General features: G+C 43.6%; 1 protein-coding gene across 2 annotated transcripts in view; it reads right to left on the bottom strand.

Annotated features, from left to right (window-relative positions):
* The window catches only part of taf2 (TAF2 RNA polymerase II, TATA box binding protein (TBP)-associated factor), a gene marked incomplete at its 5' end in the record, with an annotated part of 29769 nt that extends 6695 nt beyond the window's left edge, over positions 1-23074 (bottom strand). For both annotated transcript variants that reach the window (XM_079228211.1, XM_079228210.1), the window contains 21 exons: positions 1059-1198; positions 2029-2222; positions 2666-2776; positions 3369-3509; positions 4947-5072; positions 5610-5736; positions 5874-5939; positions 6490-6599; positions 6962-7076; positions 7393-7547; positions 8107-8242; positions 8372-8457; positions 8818-8917; positions 10927-11040; positions 11207-11391; positions 12179-12410; positions 12618-12759; positions 12849-12967; positions 22120-22280; positions 22767-22821; positions 23025-23074. In XM_079228211.1, the coding sequence (XP_079084337.1) occupies positions 1059-1198; positions 2029-2222; positions 2666-2776; positions 3369-3509; positions 4947-5072; positions 5610-5736; positions 5874-5939; positions 6490-6599; positions 6962-7076; positions 7393-7547; positions 8107-8242; positions 8372-8457; positions 8818-8917; positions 10927-11040; positions 11207-11391; positions 12179-12410; positions 12618-12759; positions 12849-12967; positions 22120-22280; positions 22767-22821; positions 23025-23074 (2665 nt within the window). The remainder of the gene's footprint in view (positions 1-1058; positions 1199-2028; positions 2223-2665; positions 2777-3368; positions 3510-4946; positions 5073-5609; positions 5737-5873; positions 5940-6489; positions 6600-6961; positions 7077-7392; positions 7548-8106; positions 8243-8371; positions 8458-8817; positions 8918-10926; positions 11041-11206; positions 11392-12178; positions 12411-12617; positions 12760-12848; positions 12968-22119; positions 22281-22766; positions 22822-23024) is intronic.
* Between the last annotated feature and the right edge of the window lie 287 nt (positions 23075-23361).

Genomic DNA, 23361 nt, shown 5'->3' with positions numbered 1-23361 from the left:
ATATATATATATATATATATATATATATATATATCCTAAAACATTGGACAAAAAGCCAGTGGATTTCCATCACTGTAGGATACTGGAGAAATACAATCTGCTGAGCTTTGTGAACTTTAGAATATTTGCAAATGTGTGCATGGTTTATAAAATTCTAAATGGCTTGGCCCCTCCTCCACTGCATGACCTTGTGTACAGTCGCTCAGTGACTTCAATCAGATCCACTAGAATAGCCTCCATACGAGACTGCACTATTCCATTTCGCCGCACTGCATTTGGCCAATCATCCTTTTCTGTGGAAGCCACAAATCAGTGGAACACCCTGCCTGACGTGCTGAAGAGCTGCAGCTCTATCAGCACTTTTAAAAGTTTCAAAAATCTGTTGAAAGCTGGTCAGCGCTGTACTCATTGAGCAACATTATTATAGTTTGTATCATTTACTTTTAATGTTTTTTTACTTACTTTTAATGGTTCGTATTACTTACTTTTAACGGTTTTTATTACTTATTTTTAATGTGCTGTAGCTTTGTATTGCGTGCACGCAATACAAAGCTACAGCACATTAAAAATGTGTGGTTTTGTTCTTAGGAGTCGGCCTCCATTTGGTTTAGTGGGGTCTCATGTTTCCCAAAGCCTGTTTTTAATGTGTTACTGCTGTTTGACCTGAATGTCCCCACCATTCACAGCCTCTTGTATCCTGTTGTTTGTGGATTTTAAAGTGAGGCATATTTCTTTGGTCAGACAGTGTGAACAGGGTTAATGTTCGTTCAAGTTAATGGCTGAGTTTTATATGCCATTTTGTTTTACATGTTTACAATACACTATGTGGAAAGGCATATATATATATATATATATATATATATATATATATATATATATATATATATATATATATATATATATATATATATATATATATATATACACACACATATACACACACATACATATATATACACACATACATACATATACATATATATATAAATAACAATTGGTAGGCTTAGGCTAGCTGCCTGTTTATTTCTGATAATGGCACATTGTGATTCCTGTCCTACCTCTAGTATAGTCCACCAGAGCCTCCAGTGCAGCGACGCGAACGTCTACAAAGTGTCCGTACTCGGCGTAGGACTTAAAGAGTGACGCGTCACTGGGAATATGACCGTTCTTCTGAAGCTGGCGGATCGCACTCAGACAACTGCAGAGAGCGAAGGGGAACAGGTGAGTGAAATGAAAGATAAAACATAACTGATAGAAGGCAATACCCATTTTCTACGTCAAAAGAATAACACAGTTTGCTCTTCCTTTTGGAAAAATTATATATAGATAATACCTTATTATTATATAATAATACATTAGTCTAATCTTATGACTCACGCTTTCTTGGCTATGCAAAATCTAAAACCAAAAAACAATGACATTTAAGCTATGTTGCCTTCAGGTGCCTTATGACAATTACAAACTGACAAAATATAAACAAGGGGATTAATATGGCAAAAAAAAGGAGAAAAAAAATATATTTCCTAAGGAATGTTTAAGCATGGAAACTTTGTCAACTAAAAGACAAATTATATATTTTGTCATATATGTTAATTAACATAACTTCCATCTCAACATACATAAAAATACTAGAACTTTCTCTAGTTCTTCTGTGGTCCCATAGATGTATAACACTATATTACTTGTAGTATATGAGGCACCAATCTTCAATTGCATTTTCTGACATTTTAAGCATTAACTTAAGATCCAGATTAATTAATACTTTGCTGTCTTCCAAAACGATTATTGTACCCTGTAAAAACAATGTCCTCAATAATTGTGGTAAAATTCATGGCAAAACACTTAATTCTAACTTCCTAAAATAACTAGTGGCTGCTTGTTTTTGGAGATAAGATCCCAGTGCAAACGTGGTCTGTTAAGTTGGAAACTCCTTTACTTGATTTACAGCAGTAGTAAGAAATATACCAACATTATTTTAACAACTGAAACTCGTGTGTTTCGAGAGATCACACAGGCTGCACTCTTAACCTGACAGTGATGGTGTTTCTGAAGCTCGGCAGCAGTTTTTCCATGTTGAGGAATCGCGTGATCTCCTCCAAGATGAGGCGGACGTCAGCGTTCAGATTGTCCACAGTCCGCACCTCGTTGTTGATACTGATGGCCGGAGTCAGAGAGTTGGTAAGCGCTTCGATCAGCTCAGCGCGGTAGTAGTTATCTGAAAACTGGAGACAGACGGAAGGACTGGATGAAGATGCATTGTTGGCATCTGGAAATATGCTATGGTCATACGGTTCTTCATAAAGAACGCTTTTAAAACATGTTTATGAGGCCACTCGATGAGTTGAGAATTCTAACAAAATAGCAACGGTTAAACATAATTATGAATATCATTCTATTTCTGCTAATAGATCCCTGAAAATGCTATACACTGGCCCTTTAAAGTCCCAGAGAAACAGACGCAAGTGCATTTTTAGCTTCTATATTGTGATATATTCCCCAGTGAAACTGAATATTTGAGCGGTGTAAAGTTTCAAGAGGGATTTAAATCAAATTGATTGAGGAGTGGATGTCGTTATATTATTGGTAGGTACTCGCATATAAGCACACATCATATTTAGGCATACTGAGTTATTACGTTGGAGTGAAAGTGTGCGTGAGGCGTTACTTTGTTTTTCCTGTTGTCGTTATACTTGATGAGATCAAGGATGAAGTTGAGGACGTCTTTGGGACAGAGGTTCTGGACGTCTCTAAGCAACGCCATGGCAACGGGCATCGTCTGAAAACAAAGCCAAAACGATCATTCTTACTTGATGATATTGCTACTTCATATTGCGCTTCAGTGTAGCACATGTTGAGGAATTGTGGCCAAAACATGTCCTGAGTGGGACATTTTAATGCTGAAAAATCAACTCTGCAATGCAGTGGACAGGTGGAGAAAACACTAAAAGCAGGGTTCATACGCATTCTGACCAATGGATTTCCATGACTTTAAACCAAATTTTGTGAAATCTCGGTGTAAACATGAAAAAATGAGAAAATGTAGTATTTAAACTAACAATGGGAATACAAAGCATACAGTAAACCTTAAATGACAACTGAATGAGAGTCAATAGTTTGATTAAAATAATAAACATTTATATAGATACCTGTATGTATGTCTATTTATATTTTGAGCGTCTTTCTTTTAAAAGCATATTTATTATTTCAAACTCAGCGTAAATGAACGTCATGAACACATGAATATAACACATTTCCTTGACTTTACCAAAACTTTTGGGATTTTATATTTTTTAAGGACTGTCAGGACTTTTCCAGGTTTTCCATGACCGTAAGAACCTTGTAAAAGGTTTGCTGTTGTTCGACAGTACCTTTTGCAGGAAGTAACTCTGGAAGCTGAGGAAGGTGTTGGTCTTGACGATGTTGGGGCAGCTCTTACAGCAGAACATTCGGGTGAACAGGGACTTCATGGCTGGCGGACCCTGCCACGTGCTCACCATGGCATTGGCTATCTGCAGGGTTTCCATGCACACACAGGAAAGAAGAGAAGAACGCAATTCTACTTTAGTCAATTACTGCGGTTCAGCTCTGTTGAAGCTGCCACGTGTTGAGGGAGCGTAGGTTGCCATCACGGTAAAATAACGGCCAAATTTGACATTTTCTGAAAAGCTTTTGGAACGTAAAATGAAAACAGACGTATAACCTGCTCTCTCAAGAGCTGTGGGAGTTGTTTGGGAAATATTGCAGCGGCAGAAAAATGACAAGTCGAGCATGTTGTAACTTGTATAACAATGTTACTGTCTGTTTCTGTGGCGAGAGCTGACCTTCAAAGCAAAAAGGCACATTTACACATGAGCAGAATACATGATTTCCACAGGAACAAAGACCAGCAGCTCCAGTGGTCTTTGGGTTCCAACAGGATATTGGGGAATTTATGTTAATGTGGTAATATAGGAGTCCGGTTCACTGACACAGGATTTTGTCATTTGGTAAGGTAAATAAAGGGATGCACGTACACATCTGTGACTTTCTTTGTGTCAAAGCATTTTAACGTGCATTTGTCAGTTTTTACAAACACACGCACGCACGCACACATTTTTTCTTCACACATTTTCTGCCAATAACAAGCAAGCAAATGCCATCCCAACCAACCATAATGCAGCCAAGTCCATCTGAGGTCATAATTCTCTTTGTGGTCTGTGTGTGCAGTATATACCAAAGGCCATTACGATGAGAGTCTGTTGGGGGTTCTTTTTTCAAAACACAGCAACATACTGAAAGAGGCGAAGCGCTGCCATTTCAACCTCCACTCAGTTTATTATGTTGTGAAAATATTGGTTCAGGTGGAACGCGAATAGCAGAAATCCAGCGGGGTTAAAGCTGGAACAGACCGAATCCAGAGAATAGAGTTTCCTGCAGCCACAGAATATTATTATTTGGTCAACTGAGCAGTGAGGGTTGAACCGGTGGGTGGCATTACTGGCTGGGAGGTTATATGTTGTTCTCATACTGCAGCCCTTTGCACAATACTGTTTGAACTACAAAAGAAAAAGATGTTAACCCAAATAGTGAATGAAAGAGAGCGATGTGATAAGTTCCGAAAAAGAAATTTAGGGCTTTCCTCGACCGAAGCAATTCTTAGTCAACAAACACTCATACGGTTTTGTCACCTAATCGATTAGTACAACTTTTCTCCAAAAAGTGTCACACAAAAGCCCCATTTTGAATCTTGTGTTGACCAGATACATTATTTTTTTTCGAAATAAGTCATTTAGCATGAAAAACAACTAAACGCTGAAATAAATCTTAGTCGACTAATCAGTGGCGTAGATTCGAATGTCAGAAGAATCTTAAACCCAATCAGGTGTGCTATACATACCTTATAATTGATAAAGTGAGGATTATGTTGCTGAAATACAAAACACACGCACACACTGACCGACGCATACCTTGGCCAAACAGAAGCAGGCCTGCATGCGGACTTTGTAGAAACACTGTTCCTGCTCCAGGATGTCTGTCAGAGCCAGTCTGGAGGCGGGAGTAGGGAACTTTTCCAACGCTGAGATGGACTCCTCCTAGCAGAGAGATAAGGCGCATGAATAACTAAAGATTAAATAACTCCTTCTCAAAGATGTCTAATCAGCTTTTGTCGGCTGAGAAAGCTGAAACACTCCAGTTTACAGTAGTAGCCAAATTAACTAATGATCACAGCCCGTCGCCACAACCTGCAAATGAAATGAGCAGCAGGAAAAGAAAAAACATAAATGTTCATAAAGGTTACTGGAAGGAATTTTCTTCTTGTGTTGCTTTTGGCAGTTACCTATGAACAGAAGTGTTTCATAACCAGTAAAAAGTTCCTCGTAGTAACTTAAAACAATGACAGCAAAAAAATAATGAGAAGCTGTTCCCAACATGTTTTCATTGCTCTTGGCTAATAAAAGTGAGTGAGGAGAGATTAAAGGATTGGTGAATCCGGGTACTTTGCCAATCGGGACCCGGATCCAAAATAGAATAGGCTATGGGAAAAAACTTAAACTGCAGCCAGGTGGATGTATAAGAAAACAAGTTAGTTTTATGATTAACAAACGTAAAAAGAAATGCTGTTAGCTCACCTGTGCAACTACATCCCTCTCATAGCGCAGCTGATACTGCCACATGAAGTCAGCCTGCTCAAACTCCACTTTCCTCAGAATGGACATGTCTGGGTCGATGCGGATCCAGAGGAGAGGGGAGTCCGCACTGCAGACAGGAACAGGAGGCAAAAACCAAGTTAAAGTACCTCAACTCACGCAGGTACATCTACCTTCACGTAATACATTCATATAGTGACAAGACAACAACTAAAATCCTAGATGGTATGAGCGGTGACGTCTTACTCCATGGCCGATAAATCCATGTCAACTTCCTCTCCATTCATCAGAGGGATCTTCTTTTTCTTGTTTCTGGAAGAGGAAACCAACAGAACAGTCAGTGATTAGTCAATAGAAAAACTCCATGACGAACACGGGGCACATTCTTTTTAGCTCTTTATTGTTGACAGCTCTGTTTCCCTAGAACAGCACTAGTGTCTAAGCAAAGTTATTTTTTTTATCCAATCAAAACATTGGGATCTACAGGGATTATCACAATCCCTGTAGTATCCAACATCAAAACACAACACAAAATGAGCCACTGTCTGCCAACGATCTATGCATGTAAACTAATATTTAAAAAGAGATTTTTTTTAAGATGACAGCATCACAAAAAATAACGTTGCGATACTCAAGTGTATCGACATTTTAGCAGGAAGTCAACCACTGATCACACGTTAATATATCACACCTATTGAATTCAATGAATTATATAATAGTACTGCTATAACACTAGAAAAGAGTATAATATGATACATAACTATCTCTGTATTATTCTCTAATATAAATAAGATGAACTGTGTAACATACAACATTCACTAATCATGAGAGAATGAACCATGCGTTGTGCTGGAATAGATACCGTCTGCTCTTGGAGTGACAGGGGATGTCGTGTTTGAGGCTGTTCTCCTCAATCTGCAGCGTATGGTTGAAGGATCCATCCAGCTCCTGCACCGTCACTTTGATGGGACCCTGCAGGGATATATACACAACGTATTATGATTTTGGCTGTCAAATAATCATATATGTAAATGTGATGGTACTTCTATGACAATCTGTAACATGACACGCTAGATTTATTTATCTGTTCAAGTCATGGCTTTTTGGTTTTCAAAAACAGGGCTATAGATGTGTAGAAGATTTTTTTTCTTTTTACTCTGCACTGTAAAAAGAATAACTAATGCATTCATTGACTAATAGCATCAGCAAGCATTCAGACTAGGTTTTTTGGCCAACAGTATACCTTGATTTTAATTTGAAATTTCCACAAATGGACATTCAGTTTGCTCTCGACACAGACGACACATTCATTCCACATGAATCACAACGCTCACCACATATTTCTGAGTCCCCGATGACGTGTAGTCCTGTCGGATCTCCAGCTCGAGCACGTTCCTCTTCCTATTGAAAGCAAAGCTGCCAAAGAATTTCACCACAGCACTTTGATCTCTGAGTACAAACATGTTAAAGATAACCAAGATAACTAAGGATAGCCTGGAAAATGAACCAGGTGAGAGAACATTCAGCAAGTTACATGTACTGATAATATTGCAGTGATACTGCTGGAGTAGTACATTTATTTTCAACTCAAGAGCAATTGATGAACTTGTAGTTCAATTTCATACAGGTGTTTCCATTTCTTATGAAAGTTGTCAAACCTACTATTAAGTGCTTTATTTTTAAAGAGGATTTAAGGCCTGGCATGACTAAATGCAACTGGTTCATTGATAATCATCACAGAAATCCAGTAGAGATAAAAGGATACACCCATTGTTTGATGAGGGGGCCGATGTCTTTGCCGGAGACGTTGGAGATGGATTTGAGAAAGGCGTGAGTGGACAGAAGCATCTGGCTCCACATATGACTCTGGTACTTCTGGGACGAAGCCGTGCTCGCCAGGCTCAGAAGCTTGTTGAAAACCTACAGGAGGGCAGCAGAAAACCAAGAGTTCAAGATGAAGACCTAACCAGTTTTTGTTATGAAGTCAAAGAGATATTTCAGATGTTTTGAAGTGGGGTTGTATGAGCTACCTGTCCACACAGTATATGGCAGTGGGCAGTTTGGAGAAGCATACAGGAGTTATGACACATGAGCAAAGCAATGTACTGCCATGGGCCGAGGCAGCAGCAACACGTATTTTAGTCAATATCAGTTCACTATATTCAGAATATTTTTGCCGGTTTACCTTGCTGTGAGACAGCTATACAGTCTATGTTTCCAACAGTGAACTGAAGCCATATCTATGCTCTCTCCAAAGGCACCAGACTCCATTAGAAAAACACTAATTTGCTTGTACTCCTGTCTGTTTCTCTAAACTGGAGGCATGCCGACCGCCATCCACTGTAGGCAATACACAGCCTATAGATAAATACCTCATACAACCTCACATCCAAACATCTAAACTATTCCTTTAACAAATTCTTTCTGAGACAATTGCAGAGTCAGAAGACTAGAAAACACAATGCCGTTCTTGTCTCACCTGCAACATGAACTCCATGCTGATCCTGTTTTCTATCAGCCTCATCACCAGGTGGGCCTTGCACTGGAACATCTTGTAGTACTCCCAGGACAGAGTGTGGGGGTGCTTGATGGAGAAGTGAAGGTGGGGAGTTGGGCTAAAGAGAACAAACAGTTTGATCAGTGTGTTATTACTTTATGATCCAGAAAAGTACTTATACTTCAAACGTTGAAAATAAATGACTGTAATTGATGCATAGGTATCAAAATGTAAATGAATGTGTTACTTGTCCTTCTCTTTGCCTCCACTGAAAGTCGGGTGCAACAGAACTCCTCCCATCTTTAGCTCATATTCCACAATCTTGTCCAACTCCTGGTAAACAACAAAATAACATTTATGAACACTTACAAAAGCTCAGGAAATAAATCAGTCATTTAAATGCAGTTGTAAATCTGCAGTCATACATTATGAAATATTCTATTCGCAGATATGGAATATAATGTTCATAACTATGTTTTAATTATAATCAACTGAAACCAAGAACCGTTGTGGTTTCGAGAGCTTAAAATGAGTCCTCATTATTGCAGGCGAGTGGCCTTTTGCATTTTTAATGTTACCTGAAAGAAACCTCCCTGCTGCACTGCAGGAGTTGGGCCTCTAGTAGCGCCTCTGCTGCCAATTCCCTGGAGAAACCTTGTTAAGAGTTATAACAGTTGAAAGAGAAGCAGGTACCTCTTTGATCCAGTGGCGGTACTCATTGACTCCAAAGGTCTTCTTCAGGTAGAGGCCGTAGATGTAGCCTGAGATTCCTTTCAACACCCACTCATCAGCCCTGCAGAGGTAACAACATATCAAGTCCCTGCTGTCAAAGCCTAACAGAATACTAACCAGTCGAAAAAAAACAATCAATTCATCAGGGGCGGGGTTAGTCCCCTACGGTTTGCATGGTACATGTCAAACCTTTCATGAATATTTCAAAAGGAATAGCAGCAAATGAAGTGATGTTTATATCAACAATATTTAAGTGAATTAACTTTTGACGAGTAATCACTCAAGACTGAAAAATTCCTCTTCTTAGCATGTGACGTATGGCGACCAGGAAGTGTGAAGCTACTTAACAATAAGAAGAATAAAATAGGAGTAAGGAGTAACAAGACACCTTGAGAGTGAGACCCCGTCACACACACTGTTTTGAGCTCCTTAAAAGTGGACACCCTTTTAGTTAAAGACACACTTCATCACTGGGTATTTGTGAATGTTACCCTTTTGGTTTTTCTAGGAAGAAACTTGGCATGGCAGACACAACGCTCATACATTTATAAGCCTGGACTCATTAGCTTGTTAAAAAAAAGAGGGAAAAAAGAGACACAATGATGAATGAACACGCTGATTCAACCGCGGTGGTTTCACCACTTGATGAACTGAAAGAGCCAACAGTCTGCCCTAATATGATATGCCCTAATACATTTATCTGCAATAAGCAATATAATGGAGAGTATGCAAGTATTGTCCAATAAAGATTTTATCCACTATTTGCCCCAATGCTGTCAATAAATCATATTATGATTGACTATTAAGAACTGTGGAACTCTGAATTTCCTTTCTCTCAAATATATTGTTCATATTCTTTTAGTTTTCTCACCAGTCGTAACAGCATTGTGAGTCTGTCATCTGGCAAAATGTGTTCCTGGAGACACCTACTGTATTTTGAAATGCTTTTCCGGGTGTAGGAATGGCTGGTGTGATCCATTGCAAGATGGTTTCTAGTTTTATATTTTTAAATTGTAAAATTCTTATATTCATAGTTCTTGATTTGTACTTTTCATTTTTCCATTTAATTTTCTCTCACTATGTTTATGTTGCGTACCAATACCAATTTAATATGAAAACCTACTTAGCAATAAATGAAATGAATAAATCATGATTCTGATTTTAGGATTTAAAAAACCTTTCTTGAAAAGTAGGCATGGAAAACTCCACAATGCCCTAAAGCACAGAATATTAGCCAATAAAGCCTTCAGATCCTATTGATATGCATCATGAAGAAACAACTTGGCTCATCCTCTATTAGACAGATGGAGAGATTCAAATTGAATAAAGATCACACCCACTCTGTGAAGCGTGTTCGTTTGTTTGAATCAAACACTTGCACAGTGCGTTTGGGCAGTGATCCCAGTAATCGCTGTAACGGACCTCTGAGAGTTTAAAGTATTGTAATAGTTTGTTCCTTTTTTATGTCTTTTATTTTAGTCCGTTTTGTTACTGCAGTCGGTGCATTTCCGGTTGCGCTCTTATTTTGAAGGTACAAAAACGAAATTTGTTAGTAAGAAGGGCAGAAATGAAAAGTTGCCATAACAACGGAAAATAGTGATAAAAAGGTTACGGATGTATTAGTTTAGCACCTGGCTGATATGGGCACAAGGTTTGTACCTGTTCAAGTTATGAGAAAATATTGTTTTAGATTGTTACGTTTTTTGTCTGTGTCAGAGCTTAAGATAACCAACTGCTATTTCCGTTTTTCTTCATAGTTCTTACGGTGAGTTCAATAAACCTTTACGAACCATCACTTAAAGACTCCAGACTATAATTCAGCCGGGGATGCTACAATCGTACTCTGATGGCAACCACAACAACTGGGCCGAGACCACTTGCGGAGGTGGTCTCAGATTGTTTCCGAGCAATAGAATATGCCAAATAACGTCCACGAAAATGTAGACATTTAAATAGTCATTCGAGATGAAATGGAGAAGGAATTTGCGAGCACAGCAGATCAGTGCTGCGTCAAGGTGACCAACTTTAATTAATTTAATGCCGTTCATGCCTCACTGTGTCGAGTCTCACCATGACATCCTGGAGATGAAACAGCCAAAGAACTGCTGAGCCAAGGCCTGGGCCAGACAGCGGCGAGTCAGCGGGGTCTGGTCTATGATCATAGCGCTGTGGAGCAGGTTGGTACTGGAAAACAAAGCCAACAACTTAAGTTCAGACAGAATGAGATGAATAAAGTAACACAATGTAAAAAGTATCCTCACAGAAAAAACGCCCACTTCCCCATCTTGTACGCACACAAAAACATGAACATACGTTTACCAATCCTATCCACACACTGTCTCATGCTCACCTGAAGATGCTCATGGAAGCGTAGGAGGACACTTGCACATAAGCCTCGTCCACAAACACGGTCTTAAAGCAGGCGTAAGGGTAGCGGCATGTCAGAATCTCCTCGTAGAACTCAAAGATCTCATGAAGGTACGACATGGAGTGTTTGAGCAGCGGCAGCAGCTGTGGCAGGCAGAAATGGGTCACCTGCGAGAGGACAGGCCAAAGTATGATGTTGTGAATGTTTTTATAGTTTATCAGTTGTTCTGTACTGTTATTGTCACACTTTGAATGTAATATGAAATACTTAGTCAGAATGAATAAAAAAGGGCTTTCTTGCTGCATTACACAGGCAGCTTGTCATTACACTGAATTGAGTTCATTTTAAACACTGCTACTATGTGTTCAGCGACATCTAGTGGTCATTACTGGAAAATACAAGGACGGGCACAATATGACTGCATTACATCAAACCCGTAGTTATTAACAATTTAGTTGGTCATACGCTTTTCTGTCGAGATAAAACAATGCAGAGATTATGTTTTACCTCTTAGTAAGAGGTGTGTGTTTGGATACTAGTCAGAAAAATCGCTTTATATATCCAAGAATGTGGTTGGAGATGGGATTTGTTCATTTCTCCCTCATACTGCTCCTCCCAACAAATTGATGCAGATGTGGAGATCTGCGTCAAGCTGTATGTGAATTATATCTCCCTTAAATCTTCCGTAAAATAAAGGTGTCCGATTAAAGAAGATAAATGCTCCGACTGCTGTTTCACTGCGACTTCAAACACATCAACGTTTAAGCGTTGCTCAGCTTAATGTTTAAGTAAAAGCAGACGTTTTGAGAAAAGGAATCACACCATTATACAATTTGCTAGTGTAGAAATGATCAACACCATAAAAACAGTGACATAAGGTTCCGTTTTAGCATCACAAAACTGCATGCAGACACATTGTTATTTAAACCCATCACTTGGTCACTGCAGACCCACCTCATGCATGTAGGGGTCGACAAGGATTTCAAAGGGCCCCACTGCCAGGGAGATGTTGGGGGCCGCCGTGGGGATGGGCAGGACATAGTGGAAAGTCTTTTTCCTCATGTCATGGGTGTAGATGGTCTCAACCAGGTCGCCGCACGACACTGCCACCATAGACGCATCTACGGTGAACTCCAGCTTCCACGTGCACAGCTCTGAGTAGGAGTCCACACAGGGGAACCAGAATCTGGGGGCGCAGACAATATGATGAGCGTTGAGCATGTGAATGAATGCTATTATGGGCTTTAATGGCAGACTGTGATGGTTAGCTAGTAAGTGAGAGTGTGGACGAGAGTGTAGGATATGCAGTCATATTTTGCCCAAAGAGAAAAAGAGTGAAGATACTTGACACACTGCAAGGCTTTATTAGAGTATACTTAAACTGTTTCTAGACCTGGTGGAGTTCTGGTATCCAAAGGAGAAGACGTGAGCTCCTCTCTCCGCCATGCTGCCTTCCACATCAGGAACAACGAAGTGGAGACCTCCCTTTGGCTGGTCCAGGGAAAACTCTATGTACACCTTTAAGACTTTCAAATCTGGAGACAGCAAAACACATATACATTGCTGCATCAGTCCCGATGTGATGATCCAAAACAACTTTTTGATTATTATTTTTGTGTCTTACCATCTCCTTGTTTCCAGAGTTCTGAGGGAACTTTGATGACCAGCTCCCCGTGTCCTGCATCAGGGTCAACAGCACTCACCGCTGCGGTGTAGGCGCTGGAGAAATAGTTGAGGTTCCTCCTACGTAGACACACACAAGACATTTATAGAATAATAATATTGCGCACACAAAAATGATATTGGAAATAATGTACCCAGCCCTAGTGAAATGTTAGATAGCGACAGGAGTCTAAATGTGAGGAGATAAATAAAAATGATTTCTCTTTAATACCATCTCTGCTTAGCCAAAGGAGAGCCAAGAGGAGTCTCCACCCTCATCATCAAGGATTGATATCACTCTCGGAGAGGACGAGTCTTTACTTCCCTCACCAGCACCTACTTCCACCCCCCACACTTCATCCAGGTCCCTCTCCTCTCTACTCTCTCCCTCCTCCCCATCCTCCCCCCTCATGGAGTTCACTGAACGCATGAACGAGATGGTCATTGCTGGAACCAAATTCACTCCCCTCCGCACTCTCACTTCCCGTGCTGAAACCCCTCCAGCTAGACCTCCGTCACTGGTTCTAAGTGCTTTGACGCAAACACCGAAGTTAAAGCTCCGTGCCCCTCCCCCGCCTCCACAACCATCCTCTATCTCCACGACCTGATAAAGACATTGATTGATATATTTTGGGTCCGGACTACAAGACTAATGACACCACTGATTATTTCCAGGAACAGTCGGGGCCCTGTATGAAGTTAGCCTTCTGAATTCCTGTCCTGACTTATCGAAAAGGAAAGGTGAGGCTGCGAAGAAACATTAGTAAATCTGCAAATTTATCCAATTTAACATTCATTCCTCATCAGCCTGTCCAAAGAAATAGGGCAAATATAGTTTTAAACACATTAAACTTAGCTTTATTAAATGTCAGATCTCTGTCAGGAAAAACATTTTTAATCAATGATTTCATTATTAGGCACAAACTTGATTTTTTGTTTTTAACCAAAACTTGGTTAGACCAAGATAACAGTGCAGCTGTTCTTATTGAAGCAACACCTCCCAACTTCAGTTTCATGAGTGAAACAAGAGCACATAAGAAAGGAGGTGGAGTTGCTATTTTATATAATGAGTCTCTTCAATGCAAGCAGATGTCTTTTGGTCATTTTACTTCCTTTGAATATGTGGCTCTCAATTCCACACAACTTTTATTCCTCAACATTTACAGACGACCTAAATACTGTGCAACCTTCTTTGATGAGTTTACTGAACTGCTGTCTATAATCTGTATTGATTTTGATTGTGTTGTTCATTGTTGGTGATTTTAATATCCATGTTGATAATCCCCAGGACAGAGGGTCTATAGAGCTATGTGGTGTCCTTGATAAATCTGATCTGACTCAGCATGTAACAGGTCCCACCCACAACAAGGGGCACACTCTAGACCTAATCATCACCAAAGGTCTGGACATTTCCAAGGTTGCTGTGACGGATGTTGCACTCTCTGGTCATTCCTGTGTTTTCTTTGAGAGTGCAATCTCTCTACACACAAATGTCCAAATCAAGGTAGTGACAAAGCGCTACATCACTGAAAACACCAGTAAACTATTTATTCAGAAGTTCTGCTGCACACCAGGCCTCTCTTGCATCTCAGTCAATGAGCTTGTGGATGGCTTCAATTCTAACGTTAAAAATGTTATTCATGCCATTGCACCCACTAAGGTGAAGGTTGTCTCGGGCAAGAAAAGATCCCCTTGGAGAAATGCTACACTGGTCAGAATAGAGAAAAGAGAGTGTCGGAAAGCAGAACGCAGGTGGCGAAAAACTAATCTCCAGGTTCACTGTGGTATCTATAAAGAGAGACTTCACAATTATAATTTGGAACTTAGAGATGCAAGACAGGCCTTCTTCTCTGACATCATAACCAAAAACAAAAACAATACACGCGCCTTATTTGCTACCGTCGACAGGCTAACAAACCCTCCGGTGTCGGTAACGACTATGCATCCGCCTGCTGCTTGGATATTCTACTAACACACTTTTTCAAAAATATTTCTCAATGCATGACCGCTGATCTTTTACAAATTGTATACACATTCCTTCTCTCAGGTTTCTTCCCACAATCCCTAAAAACTGCAGTTATTAAACCACTTCTAAAGAAGGCTAGTTTAGACCCCGAAATATTGAAAAACTACAGACCAATATCAAACCTCCCATTCTTAAGTAAAATAATGGAAAAAGTGTTTTTTCAACAGCTGAACAACTTCTTGGCCGAAAATAACTGTTCTATTTCATCCTTACTGACCGCCAGAAGCAGTGTTTTCACACTGGATATCTTCCGTCTCGCGCTTGCCACGTGTTGCCACGTGTTGCCACGTGTTGCCACGTGTTGCCACGTGTCACCTCGGATGAGTACCCAGCCAGGTATAACTTCCGGCCTCATCCTGAGATCATGTCCTTTTTCATCTTCTCGCTACGCAGGCTAACAAATGCGTTAGCATCAGCTAAAGCTGAACTTGTGTAAACGGAGCACGTCGCCTGTAGCCTTGTGACCTCCGGCCGGAGTCGCGGGTCTCTCGCCCTCCAAAGGCTGCGACAAGCTGTACCCTCGTAGGGGGGAACGGTGCGCTTGGCATCCGGACCGGTGAGCCGGGCAGCGTACCTATCCCCGGTCATCACCTCTACACCGTGAAGTATCGGGTGAGATCGACTAACATTATTTTCCGACAGCAGCAGATCCCACGATTGGCAGGGCGCTCTGAAGAGCGCTCCGGCTAATTAGCGGAGTGCTAACGGGCGCGCCGCTCGGCGCGGCTAGGTTGCTACACCTTCGCGGCCAGCTTAAGCGAGCAGAGCGTCCCGGACTGACTTGGTGGCGCTGCGGGGTTGAGTCGTTGACGATACTGAGCGCGTGCATCAATGTCGGTAGATATTGCGGCTGTTATAGTGGCGAAGTGTCCCCAAGCAAAGAAGAAGCAGGCTAACCGAGACCATGCTAATTCTGACTGCTACTAGAACTAGTAGCTGTCAGAAGACAGACTGTGCCGGCCTGTCTCCACAGTAGCACAGTGCCCTGAAGAAAGCGCTGAAGCTTACTGGCTGATCACCAATAATCACACCTTCCCCCGTCAGGACAGCCGGATCCAGCCCAACAGACTCGGGTCAAACGCCGGCTCTCGGGCCCCCCCAACAGGAGAGCTAAATCCGAAAGGTTGACTTCTAGGGTGGAGCTGCTGACTGCCGAGCTAACTCAGATGAAGTCTTATCTCCTGACCGTAGTGCGGGGGGGACTGGGGCATCAGATCCACCCCTGGCCGAGCCGGTCCTGGAGGAACCGGTCCTAGAGGAGGACATTGTCTTGTTGACAGCGTCCGGCAATTTCTTCACTGAATACAGTGACGGGCAGGACTCCCATCCTTCCGGGCCTGGTTCCCATTCCTCAGCCCATACTCCTTCGGAGGGGCCAGTCGACGACTCCATGGGGTCCGTCATTCGCATGGCACTGGCACACCTGCAACTGGACTTAAAGCAGCCGAACCCGCACCGGCTAGTGCTTTATTCAGGCGCGTTCCCGCCCCTGCCACCTTTTCTGTTCCTCCCTCAGAGGAATATCTGAGGGAGTTGCACGCATGTTGGAGGAACCCCAAGGCTCACTCCCGTCTCTCGGCAGATGCCCGAATCCTGGTGTCCATGCAGAAGGCGGCAAGATGTGGCCTAGAGCACATGCCACCCTACTATTGTGTCTCCCATAGTTTCCCCTGAGGAGACTCTGAGGCCGGACGCCAGGTGTCCTTGACTCCAATGTCGGATCACGGACGACCTGCTTTGCCAATCTTACAACATGGCAGCACGCATGGGCCGTATTGGCAATTCCCTCTCATCTTATGCTTGCCCTCTCAGTTTCTCTGCAGCAGGCTACCTTCGACACTACTGCCACCAGCCTCAGTGACGCTTCACTGCAGGCGTTTGCACTCATGTCAAGGGAACTCGGGCGCATGATGTCGACCCTGGTTCAGACCCGCCGCCAGGTTTGGCTGGCGCAGTCACCCCTGTCAGAGGCATGTAGGTGGACCCTCCGTACCGTCCCAGTCGAACCCGGAGAGCTTTTCGGCTCAGCTGCTCTGCAGGCGCTTCAGCAAACTGTGCAGGCCGTTCAGACCAGGCAGCAGTTCTCCGGCCTTCGCCGAAACATGCCCGCACTCCGCGGACCTAGAGGGTCCACGGCGACCCCCCGAGGCCATTTTCGGCCCCTAGCTTACGCCAGTAGCCACCAGCGGCCGCAACGCCCTGCTGAGAGGCCGGTCCGCGCCCAACGCAGCTCTACCCGCGTGCCCCCCAGGCAATTTCCGAGCCGGGGGACTAGCAGTCACCACCCTAGAGCCTTTAGGGATAGGGGGGGCAGGGACTGAGGTCCCGGGGCCGGCAGTCGGTTATTTCTCCCAGCAGCATGTCAGCTACTGGGTAGCTCACGCTCACGTACAAGCTTCAATTCCGACGCCGGCCCCCAGCTTTCAGCCGGGTCAAGATGACCACCATCACAGAGGAGGAGGAGCCAGGAGTTAGCCGTGCTCCTGACCAAGGGCGCAATCGAGGTAGTGGGACCCCGGTCACAGGCCAGGGGTTCTACTCAACCTACTTCCTCGTGAAGAAGAACGGCGGACTGCGCCCAGTCCTAGATCTGAGGGGACTAAACAAGTTCCTGAGGGTCTTACCATTTCACATGCTGAGCACAGCAGACGTCCTTCGTGCCATCTCCAAGGGAGACTGGTGCACGTTGGTCGACTTAAAGGACGCCTATTTTCATGTCCCCATTGGACCTCATCACAGACAGTTCCTTCGTTTTGCCTTCCAAAGCCGTTGTTTTCAGTTCAGGGTGCTTCCATTCGGACTCTCCCTCTCCCCACGAGTGTTCACGAGATGTGTCGCGGCTGCCCTTCTCCCCCTGCAAGCACAGGGCATGAGGATATCTGCCGTACCTGGACGATTGGCTGATCTGTGCGCCATCCCGGGCTCAGGCTGCACAGGACACCGCTCGCCTTCTCTCTCATGTGGCCCTGTGGGGCTTCAGGGTAAACATGGAGAAGAGCTCTCTGAGCCCTTCTCAGAGCATAACCTTCATCGGTCTAGCTCTGGACGCGGCCACTATGAGAGCCTGTCCGTTGCCCCAGCGTGTGGACAGCATCCTCCGCAGCCGCATCCTCCGCAACCGGTTGCCCTACATCCTCTTTCTTCGCCTCTTAGGCAAATTGACAGCTGCCTCAGAGATGGCTGAACAGCCTTCACTTGGACGTCGAGTGCCACAGGCACAGGACTGTAAGAGTGTCACAGCAGTGCCTCCGAGCTCTATCCCCGTGGAGGGAGAGAGCATACCTGTCAGGAGGCGTTCCCATGGGCGTGATCCCATCCCGTCGGGAGGTCGTCACGACAGATGCCTGCCTCTCAGGGTGGGGTTCAGTGTGGCAGAGCAGGACTGCTTGGGGGCAGTGGCCTGCTCAAGACAGCAGGGAACATATCAATATCCTGGAGCTACAGGCTGTGCACCTAGTGCTCAGACATTTCCTTCCACATTTGAGAGGAAAACATATACTTGTTCGGTCGGACAATACTTTGACCGTGTTCCACATAAACCATCAAGGGGGCACCAGGTCTGCAGGATTGTTACGGGTTTCCCGTGCCCTTATGACCTGGGCAGCCCCTCGCCTGATCAGCCTTCGAGTAATGTATTTACCAAGAGAGCAGAACCAGATTGCAGATTCCCTCTCCCGTCACAAGCCTCCACCGGGGGAGTGGCGGCTTCACCCAGAGGTCGTGCACAGCATCTGGGGCCTCTTCAGCAGAGCAGAGGTGGATCTCTTTGCCTCAGAGAGGTCAACCCACTGCCCCCGCTGGTTCTCCCTGGTAGAGAGGACCAGTCCTCTGGGTCAAGATGCCCTGGCTCATACGTGGCTGGAGGGCTTTCTTTATGCTTTCCCCCCAATTGCCCTGATCTTACCAACGCTCCTCAGGGTTCTTCAGCAGGGCCACAGGCTGGTGCTGGTGGCCCCTTTATGGCCCGCCAGGACTTGGTTCCCTCTGCTGCACAGACTCTGTCGCGGGACGCCATGGCGCCTTCCCGACAGGAAGGATCTCCTATCGCAGCTAGGAGGTCGGATCTGGCATCCCAACCCCAGACGCCTTCACCTATGGGCCTGGCCGTTGCAGGGCCCGACCAGCTGCTGAGCAGCTGCACAGAACCAGTCAGGACGACGATTCTAAATGCCAGAGCGCCATCTACCCGTCTACAGTACAAGTGTAGATGGAGGCTGTTTTCCGACTGGTGCGGGGTTCACAACGAAGACCCAGTACAGTGCCCTGTGCCTACTGTACTCGAGTTTCTGCAGTACCTTCTAGATAGGGACCGGTCTCCCTCTACCCTGAGGGTTTACGTAGCTGCTATCTCATGGCAGCATGCTAGGATCGACAACGGCACTGTGGAGAGCCACAAGCTGGTGTCCCTCTTCTTGAGGGGGGCTCAGCGACTGCGACCTCCGAGCACCCCGAGGGCCCCTCCATGGGACCTGTCCGTGGTACTGGACACCCTATGCTCACCTTCCTTTGAACCCACAGCAGAGGCAGAGCTGCGATGGCTGTCAGCAAAGACCGTCTTTCTCCTTGCCATCACGTCGGCAAAGCGGGTAGGCGAGTTACACGCCCTGTCGGTGAGTGAATCCTGTTTGAGGTGGAACTCAGATGGCTCGGGTGTTACACTATGGCCTAATGCAGCATTTCTTCCGAAGGTGCTGACACGCTCGCACCTCAACCAACCTATCCAGCTCGCACAGTTTAACCCTCCATTGGGAGAGGAGAGGTCAGGGCTACTGTGCCCAGTGCGGGTCCTCAGAACCTATGTCGAGGCCACCGCAGGTATACGGCGGTCGGAGCAGCTTTTTGTCTGCTATGGTGGACCTAGGAAGGGCTGTGCCCTGTCAAAACAGCGCCTGTCCCACTGGATAGTGGAAGCCATTGCCTGTGCATACAGGGCGAACGGCCGGGCGCTGCCACCCGGAGTAAGGGGCCATTCTACCAGGAGTGTCTCCACGTCACGGGCAACCCTGAGAGGTGTGTCCATGGAGGATATATGTTCAATACTGAGGCCTCTTCTGTTCAACATCTACATGCTTCCACTGGCTCAGATTATGAAAAACAACAAAGTGTGTTATCATAATTATGCAGATGACACACAACTCTACATAACTAGATCACCAGGGGACTATAGTCCCATACAAGGGCTGGCTAAACGCATTGAAGAAATCAATAACTGGATGTGCCAGAATTTTATTCAATTAAATCAAGATAAAACAGAAGTAATTGTTTATGGTCCCAAGGACGAACGATTGAAAGTCAGCGCTCAGCTTCAATCACTGATGTTAAAAACCTCAAACCAAGCTAGAAATCTAGGTGTAATTATGGATTCAGACCTCAACCTGAACAGTCATATTAAGACAATTACAAAATCAGCCTACTATCACCTGAAGAATATATCAAGGGTTAGAGGACTTATGTCTCAACAGGATTTGGAGAAACTTGTCCATGCATTTATCTTCAGTAGACTTGACTACTGTAACGGTGTGTTCACAGGCCTCTGTAAAAAGTCAATCAGAAAGCTGCAGCTGATTCAGAACACTGCAGTTCGAGTCCTCACTAAGACCAGGAAAGTGGATCACATCACTCCAGTTCTGAGGTCTTTGCACTGGCTCCCTGTCAAACAAAGAATTGAATGTGCTTTACAAATAAACTTGCCTTGCCTTACTACATACGTTTCTTAACACACACCTCAGCATCACAAAGTTTCTCAAAGATCGTCTGGCCTCTATATTATTATTATAATATGGTGACATCAGTAATTTAAGGCCCGTAATTCAACAAAAGCAGATGTTTTGACACAACTGAGTTGGTACATTTTCTTGAAATTCCATTGAGGGACCAGATTTTAGATTAAAATAATCAGATTATTATGTCATTCATATTTTTTTTCTCAACAAATGATTTATTACAATGATACAAAAATCCTGTAAATCCAATTTTGACAACTTACAAATGTATAGCGTTTAGTGTATAGCACTTCATCATATCGCCCAAACATAAGAGCAAAAAGACTAAAATAAAAGTCCTACTACTAGCTATTCAAGTACGAATATTTCAAATGAATTTGGCTGGATGGCTTCCCTTTTGTTCGGTGCCTTGGAGCTGAGGCAGAAATATAAAAGACAGTTATTGTGCTGCTTTAAAACTGCACCCAGTTTGTTATAGTCTTAGACAATTACTTTTAGCTTATGTTCTCTTCCTTTCACTTAACCATACAACTAGCTAACGTTGTTAACATTGTGTACTTTACTTGCAAAGTAAGTACACAATGTAGATTTGACGGTATCTACACAGAAGGATTTCACATGTAGACAAAGAATAGACTAACTCTCTTATGGAAGTCTGACTAAAAAGAAGTGCAGTCTATGGCTATAAATCTACCAAATCATCTCTTTCATGCTTAGAGATTATGACAAATTGATCATAGAACGATTCAAACACACCTGCAGATGTACAGCAGTTCACTTTATTGTGAAGCTACCTCAACATTTCACGTTAAGGTCTATTTAACTTTAACTATGCAGCATTGCATTTGAAGAGACAATGCTAGCAATGTAATAAAAAAAGGCCCCATGAACCAGTATTAGCCATTGTTTTGGACTCTGATTTCCATTAATTATAATCATTCAATGTCTCCCCACACACATGTGAGACCATTGCTCCCAACCAGAGCTAAATCACAAACCTTAAATGTATGAGCAAAACGAGCGAGCAAGCCTGTCAACTAAAACCTGCTAATCAATTTAACAGTATTTAACTGTTTAAATCAAGTTGTGACGAAAGCAACTTAATATTAAGTCATCCAACCTGATTGTGCTAACATGTGACGGGACTTTGGGGGGGTGTTCACAGTGTTTCCAAAACATAGCAGCCTATTCAAAATAAACTACCATTTGAATGCGAATATGACCCTGAACATAACTTAGCTCTTTCAAGTGGCAGTGTCATCTGTTTTGGGGAGCTCTGATAGATAGCCTATAGTTCAATCGCAGGTAAATGACAATAGGAGAATGTCCAAATAATAAGATTTACCAGGATTTTTTTCTTTTTGTTTCGTTTTCAATGACAATTGGTCAACTGTTTTCCATAAAAAGTGGGAACAAATTACAAACCGATGTTGTTCGGATCACCGTACAATCCGAAACACTGAAATGTGCACCGACATACTCACTGCTTGGACTCATGGTGGCACACCTCCAGTGTGGGGTCATTGTAAATGAATGGGGCTTCGAGTTCATTGACCCGGACCCTGTAGATGCGACACTGTTTACTGTTGAGCTTGATCCTGTTCAGGTTGACCACTGTGGGGAAGATCGTCAGCTCAACAAAGCCCTAAGGGAAGCAGGAGAGGAACAGTTTGGTTCAAATGGACAATAGCTGTCATCAGTTGCTGAAGTGATTTCCGTTGTCTGGAATAAACCCCAAGATGACAGCATCTTCCTCTGGAAGTCTGTGAGCCCCAAAAATGTTCCAAACACCAGTATATGTACTGGCTTTGTCCTTGTGACCGTCACTTTGACAGGAACAGGCACTACAACATATCTTGCAAATACAAATGATGACACCATAAGAGTAATTGAGCCAAATTATATTTTTAATAATATCGTTCTCTAAATGTTACGTTGGGTGGACAAAAGAAGGGAACACTAAATGGTTGAGCAGTTATCTCTTACAGTTGGCTACAATATTAAAAGGGGTGCAGTCATTTTAACAGGAAAGGGTGCATCTTGATTTCACATCAGCCATTGTTGCCTCTGACCAAGTTAGACTGCAGCGCATATTTTTAATAAAGCAATGAGTAGGGCGTAAGTTACTCACGATGACAGACTTCCTCTGGAAGTTGATGTTGTTGATGCACACTACCTGGTGGGTCGTACAAGCAACGACGGGAAAAACACAATGTTAATTTGTGATGAACTCAACAAGCAGTGCACTGTTTGTATATGAAGTAACGTCACTGCCTGTAACGGCTAACCTAAGTACTCAATGCACATGCTACTAGCGTTACGTTAGCTTTACGTTACTACTTAACGCGTTTCATTCATGTCACGCCAACATTACACAACGAATACTTATAATTTAAAGGGGCGAGGGCTCTCAAACGCTTTATCCTTCTTCCTGTTCATCTTCGTTGCTGGTTGTTGTTGTTGTTGTTGACTGGAGTTTCAACCCGGCATGGCGCTTCTCCACAGCCGTGTGGGGCTAACGGCACTTTGCTAGTTTCAGGATTCAGCAAGCTCCCGAGTGCGAAAAGTTAAAAAGCTCCCAAAAAAATTGCATTCCAACGTAAAGCCACACGAAGAGAAACGTTAGCTATATGCAACGTCTCCGGTATAACAAAATGCCACCCGCACCGTAACTATACTAGCGTTAGAGTCTCTGCGGTGACTGCTTTATATTCAGGTTGTTTCAC

This window comes from Taurulus bubalis (assembly GCF_910589615.1).
Source record: "Taurulus bubalis genome assembly, chromosome: 12".
Taxonomy (NCBI): Eukaryota; Metazoa; Chordata; class Actinopteri; order Perciformes; family Cottidae; genus Taurulus; species Taurulus bubalis.
The sequence above is the reverse complement of the archived record's forward strand: the minus strand, read 5'-3'. Positions and strand labels throughout refer to the sequence as shown.